Source organism: Cryptomeria japonica, chromosome 3, assembly GCF_030272615.1.
Source record: "Cryptomeria japonica chromosome 3, Sugi_1.0, whole genome shotgun sequence".
Taxonomy (NCBI): Eukaryota; Viridiplantae; Streptophyta; class Pinopsida; order Cupressales; family Cupressaceae; genus Cryptomeria; species Cryptomeria japonica.
In genome coordinates this window covers 997,252,262-997,259,084 of record NC_081407.1, presented here as the reverse complement: position 1 = coordinate 997,259,084, position 6,823 = coordinate 997,252,262, and the positions used below count along the sequence as shown (strand labels likewise).

The 6,823-nt window shown below is 37.8% G+C and overlaps 1 protein-coding gene across 1 annotated transcript; it reads left to right on the top strand.

Moving 5' to 3' along the window:
- The first annotated feature begins 614 nt into the window (after window positions 1-614).
- LOC131874459 (uncharacterized) lies at window positions 615-2,162 on the top strand. The gene is made up of 2 exons (XM_059217842.1): window positions 615-1,299; window positions 1,894-2,162. Exons 1-2 carry the CDS (start codon window positions 615-617, stop codon window positions 2,160-2,162), a joined length of 954 nt encoding a protein of 317 aa, XP_059073825.1.
- The last annotated feature ends 4,661 nt before the right edge of the window (window positions 2,163-6,823 follow it).

Below are 6,823 nucleotides of genomic sequence, written 5' to 3'. Positions count from 1 at the left end.
CAAAGCAAACCATTCAAGCGGTAACCTGTCTAAGTGCAACCAATGAGATCCCCGGTCTGAGAAATGTCAAGAACGCAACTATGAATGCAGTTACTGGATCTCAGCATGACAGTTGATCAATGACAATAAGTGATATCATAGAGCATGATGTGAGATTTGCTTCAATGGTGACAAGATGCAAGGTGTACCAGTCCAACACACATAATTCAGTGTTCGGTACTACAATATATGCGGCCTATCAAATGCTTAAGGAGGACAAAAGATATGATTTGTGTGGAGTACTTCTCAATGAGCTAACGAGCAATCTAAAGAAGATCAAACAAGATAAGAAACATGTTTTCAAGTTCAGTTCTTTGATTGTTTGTTTAGCACTTTACTTCCTGAATGAAATCCCTGGTATAGGAAAAGTACAATGGGCTTATGATAAACCGTCGGCAGTCTGAATCAAGGAAGGTTTGCAGGGATTGGGTGATACTATAGCTCAAAAATCTGCTTTGTGGGGATACTTTAAATCACTTCAAGAAAATATGCAAAGCAGAGAGAGGATCCCAAAAGATATTGTTGAAAAATATGAGAATACAATTTGCTTCGTGGTAGACAAAGATCAATGCCACATGGAGGTAGTTGAACCTAGAACTGTTTTGATCATGCCCATAGGGTATGAGGTAGATGGAAATGCACTTGATGCATATGCTTCACACCTGTTGAGTAAACCGATAGATGAGAAGGAAGAGAGGTTCGGTACTTACAAAGAGAAAGACTTAGACCTACACAAGAAATTCACTGAGCCAACAAAGAAGAGGAAAGTCAGAAAGGAAGTTGAAGAGCTTGTTGAACAAATGGGAATATCCAAAGAAGTTGTGCAAAGGTCTAGGGATCAAAATATGCTGAAGGAGGAGGACATGGAAAATCCTAAGAAGACAAAATCAGTCTCTACTCCTCCCAAACAATCCAAGCCAAGGCAATCCCAGTCTGCACCTACTTCTGGTGTTCAGAAGCCTATCCTTCTACCTAAGCCACAAGCCAAGCCAACCGGTCGAGTTGAGAAGAGGAAGAAGGAGAAGCCACAAAGAGAATATGTTGAAGCCATTGCTAAGGATATAGAAACTGAGTCTGATGAAGTGGTGAAAGAGGTAAAGAAGATAGCTACCTATGCTAGGGTAGTGAGGAAACCTCAATCTGGTGGAGCCCAGTCGACCAAGAAACCAAGAACTGAAGTTGAGCCATCTGGTAGAGCCAGAGCGAACAAGAAGCAAAAATTTGAATTGGATGAAGATCTGAAATCTGGCAAAGTTAAAGGTACTTATGATGTTGTGCCCCCAATGACTTTGAATGAAATAATTGATGAAATGCTTAAGGATGGTAATTTGAAGAATGTGCATGTATATTATGAGAATTTTGATGATAAAGATCAAAGAGCTATAGAGGAAGCAGTTATATAGTACATGGATGTTTATAGTAAAGCATTAATAGAATTATCATCCATGATACCCAAGAGTCTATATGACATTTTGGATGCAAGGAGGCATACAACAAGTTTAGAGGATGAAAGAATAAAGGAATATGTATTAGTGAATTTGAGTTCTATAATTTCTAAAGGTGAGGTTATTAGATTGTTAAAGATTGCTACGAAAAGATTCCGAAGCAAGAAGAGAGTTAATAGAATTATGCTCGGTAAAATAGATGAAGTGACCAAAGAAACTGAAGAAATTTTGAGACAATTTTTGATAGATCACATATATGATGTGAATCTGGCACATGATGACACTCAACCGAGAGAGCAATCACATGACACATTTGTTCTGGAAGTTCATGCAGTCATTCTTGATGTGCAGAAAGATCAAACATATGAGAAGGCCATTCCGACATAACAGACCAATGTGCATGCAACAGTTGATGTTGATCAAAGGGTTGATAACTCCGGTGAAGCTAAACAGGCTCCTTCGGTGATAGAAGTTGTTTCAGAAAAGGCAGTTGAGGAGACAGTTGATGCTGAAAAGGGTGAAGATGATGGTAAAGATGTGAGTGCAAAGGTAGTAGGAAAGGAGAAAGGAGAGGAGAAGGATTATCAGGCTCCAGTGACAGTGGCAAGAGACACTTTAGCTGATAAAGGAAAAGAGGTTGCTACTGATTCAGATGATTTTTCTCAAGGGGCCTATTGATCTGAGTTCTTTATCGCCTATTCATTGAAGTTAGAAACTCTTGCACAAGCAAAAGCCAGTGAGGACTTACTCAGGTCCTATACCACAGATAAAGAGATGTGTTAGAGAAAATTTTGCCCTTTTAAACCGAACACATCTGATAATCCCTTCGGTAAGCTTAGAAGTATGTTGAATGTTGTAGAATCTCACTTTGTGTCTTTGGAGAAGGCGGTAGATGCTAGAGTTTTGAATCAATTTAATGCTATGAGGCTGAAAACATTTTTGAAGATGATTGAGAGTAATAGGGTAAGCTTGATAACTGCTATGAAGGGTATTCAAGATGCATTAGACAAAGGTGTTCAAATATACAAGTCATGTCTAATTTTGCCAAAGTTTACTATGGACATTGACAAGAAAATAAGAGAATGTGAAAGCCAGCTTGCTAGCATATCTCAGTCATGTGCACCTCAATCAGTCACGGCTAGCAATTTTGAACAACAAGTTTTGAGTATATTGGATAAGATTAAGAGTTTAAACTAGGAAAAGGACATGATTTTGCGTAGAGTGGAAGAAGTGAGGAGTCTTGTCACTCCCCAGATAGATTCTCTGATGAGTAGTATGCATGATGCAAAGGATGCTCTGAACAAGAGTGTTCCAGCAGACAGAAGAGGAGCAGAGATGCACGCCTATCTTTTTAGTGGGATGATTAGTATTTTGAAGAGTTTGAAGGCATGGGATAACCACTTCTTGTCCCTAACGACAATTTTTGCAAATATTTTCAATTTTTTGTAAGCAACTGTATATATTCTTGTATATAAGTTTTGGCGGCTTCCTATCTTTGGCATTGTTGTCAAAAGGGGAGAGAGCGGAGTGAAAAAGGTTACAAATCCTTAGGGAGAGCTTGTAGAGTCTTGGAGAATTTTGGAAGAGTTTGAAATTTTGAAGTTTTGCAGTTTTGACTGTACAGTTCATTTTTCACAGTGTTGCCATCAATGTCAAAGGGGGAGATTGTTGGCAAGAGACACTATTCCGCTGAAGATTGATGCATGAGGAATGCTTAGGAGTTGTCATTGATGACAACCCAGTTCAGAAATCATATCCAGTGTACATAGATTTGATATACCAGAAGTCATATTGTTCATAAGGCATAAGTTTGGAAGGTGGAACACAGTAATTGGTAGAGTATGAGTACAGTTTGCATATCTTGATTTTAGTTGTGTAACTTTGGTTGTGGTGATAGAGACAAATGATTCGAGGTTCGAGGCAGATTATTCTGTAATCCTGATATTTGGTGTTGATTCGTGAGCGAGATTAAAGGTCTGGTATCCGATAATTCAGGAAGAACAAAACTATTTTGGTGTACCGTGTGTTGCAAAATCCTAAGGTTGATTTCGGTGATTGGTTTCGTGTGCAAGGAGATTGGGCCAACTTGTATGAAGCTTTTTAACATTTTGTTTAGGTCCGCATATGAATTTGTGGACGAATTGAGCCAACTTAAGGTTACACGTTTCATGTTGCTTGTTATGCATTTTTGGAAGCCGACATGGTAAATGATTCATTTTGTTGATGTGGATATATAAGACCAATTCATTTGAGAATTTTGGGTGTGAGATGAGTGTGCGAAGTCTGTATGAGTGAATGTGCGAATATTGGTAAATGTGAGTGGAGATTTTGGTGCTCCAGTATATGACAAAGCAGGAAAACAAAGCAGATAAGAAGAACAGTTGCAGAAGTCAATCTGAGCCTAATCGGAACTGTTTTTGGCATATGTAGATGCTATACTTAGTTCATTCATTATTGTAATCAATTATAATAACTTGTAAGGCAGTGACCCTTCCTTCAGGTTGTAGCCCTCTTTTGTATTTGAGCAGTGAGCTCTAGGCAATGTGCTTGAATGCAAGTGCATTCCTCTTATGTAATATTATCATACTCTTGGCCATACTATAATAATATTGTGGGTTCAAATCCCACCGTGGTTTTTCCCTTTCTGGGTTTCCATGTAAAAATCTTGGTGTTATGGTTGTGTGGTTGATTTCTTTATGTTTATGCACTTTACTTTCATTCTTATGCATCCGATAGTTTAACAATCAGCTTAAAAAGTTTGTAATTGCATAACATTGATGATCACTACATTGAGAGCACTATGTGAGTGTTGTCCTCAATGGTTATAGGGTCAAAAACAAGGAGCACCACAACTCCATATTCATGCAGCAATAGAGAACTGTCGGGCCAACTTCCAAGCTCCATTGATCCAATTTACTGGTAAGCTCTAAGGTCATCATGTTTATGTATTCATTGATATTGGGGTAGTAGAATGTTTAGTAGATCCAAAGCTTGTTTCCAAATTACCAATTAAAATAGGGTATATAGCTAATCCATGGATGATATAATATAGAAACCACGCCGAAAGGAGGATATAAACTTGTCTTGCTTGTAGTGAGTTGGATCTTATGATGTGAGTCTAAGAATCAATTGGTTGGTCAAGCATAACTCTATTGTGAATTGTGAAGATAAGGTTGTTCAGTCTTTGGATTATTTGGGAAATAAAATAGAGATTTGTGGTTTTCAAAAACCCGTTGAGGTTAGGAAGATTTCGACTATGCAACTTAAGAAGGCCACAAGGAAGGGTTATTTCATCTATGCAATCCAAGTTAATGATCTTGATAACAAGAAATTGTATCTTGGTGACTACCCTATCCTAAAGGAGTTTCAAGATGTGTTTCTAGTAGAGTTGACTAAGTTACCACCTAAGAGAGATTTTGACTTTACCATCAAATTGCTTCGAGGGATTGAGCCATAATCCAAAGCTCCCTATAGGATGATCACTACAGAATTGTATGAGTTGAAAACACATTTACAAGTGTTGATGAAGCAAGGGTTCATTAGACTTAGCGTGTATTTGTGGGGTGTGCCAATCATATTTGTTAAGAAAATGGATGTGACCTTGCGCCTGTGCATTGATTATAGAATATTGAACAAGGCAATGATCATGAATAGGTACCCACTTCCGAAATTTGATGAGTGTAGAAGTTGATAATCAACCACATGAGCCAAGAATGATCTGCAAGAAAAATACCTATCACACAAAAGAGATCAAGCAAAGATTGTATGCTCTATTCTCTCATGCATTGAGAGTAGATCGCAAATCTGAGGAAAGATTTGGTCACCTGAACCTATGTGTGCTTCAGTCATCTGCAGTGGTTCCTGAGACTTGTTTTGATCCTCCTCCACCTCTTGCTTCTTCAGAGATCATTTCAGTTCAACAGGTTGATTGTTCCCTTCCAGTTTCACTAGAGTGGGATGAGGACTTGCCAGATATTGTAGCATTATTTGATTCATCACACACTCCAGAGATTGGGGACATGATTGAGGATACATTATTCCTCTTTGATGGCAATTTGAACATTCATGTCATCCCATCTCCAGTGCCTTCAAAGATTGTTCATCGAGTATCTTTATGGTTGTTTGGATTTGCTTCAGTTGATTCAGCATATCATGATTCAAATAGTTGGACAATTAAGCAGTCTTCCATGGCACACATCTAGAGACTATTCCTTTCATCTACTTCCATGGAGTTGTTTCAGCCTGGGCCACTTGACTTTTTTCTTCCTAAAGGGAGGAATGAGGTTTGCCACTCTTGGATCTCCATCAGTATACATCCTCGAGCTTTTATCTTTGGCATTGGAGCTTCTTCATTATGGGGGGGATACATTGTCTCTTCTTCTCTCTTTTACATTGGGGAAATATTTATTATACTTCTATGACCAATTTTGTACTTGGGGGGCCACTTGAAGTCCTTCGTCTTAGTCACATGTAGTACCCTTTTCTTTTTCATTGCATCTCTCGCTTTTGGAGAGGGGTTTTTTTCCCATGTGATTTTTCTCCTTTTCTTTGTTTAGAGAGACCTTATTGGTATTGGTTGCATTGGTTTGCATTGGTTTGTAAATGAGTACCTAATCAAGCCTTTGTTGTTGGGACTCATTCATGCATGCATTCTGCATTCATCATTAGCTCTTTAGCTTATCCCTAAGTTAATCATAAGGGGCGGTGTTGGAGTAATTTAAGGACAATTATCTAATTATTTATTAATTAGGTCATTTAATTATTTTTTCACTTAAGCTAAACTTAGGTGCTTTATTTTATCTAGGTGTTACGCTTTTTTAGTCTTAATTCACTTAGAGACACTTTTAGTTAGCTTTTTTAGGTTGTAGTTGAACTTAATTTAGCTCCTACTTTGCATTGCTTTAGTTCTTCTATTTATAGGATTAGGGCATCTCTTGCTCTCTATAAAGCAAGTCATTCATTAATTGTAATTATACCTCCAATATTACACCTTCAATATTAAATCTTCAATTCTTTTGTGCATTATGCATAATTCTTTGGTTGTTATAGAGCATACAATCTTTGCTTGATCTCTTTTGTGTAATAGGTATTTTTCTTGCAGATGATTCGTGGCTCTTGTGGTTGATCATCAACTTCTTCAATGAGCTCTTTGACAATGCAGATTAAAGATGACATACCTAAAACAACTTTTAGGACTCGTTATAGTCACTACAAATTCATTGTGGTACCATTCAAGTTGACCAGTGCTCCAACAACTTTCATCAACTTAATGAATAATGTCTTCAAAGGCTGCTTAAATGACTTTGAATTGATATTTCTAGATTACATCTTGGTCTACT

Coding starts and splice junctions, on each gene's coding strand:
- LOC131874459 (XM_059217842.1), top strand. CDS start 615: ATGGAGGTAGTTGAACCTAGAACTGTTTTGATCATGCCCATAGGGTAT. Junction 1,300..1,893: donor GAAATCTGGCAAAGTTAAAG/GTACTTATGATG, acceptor TGCATGCAACAG/TTGATGTTGATCAAAGGGTT.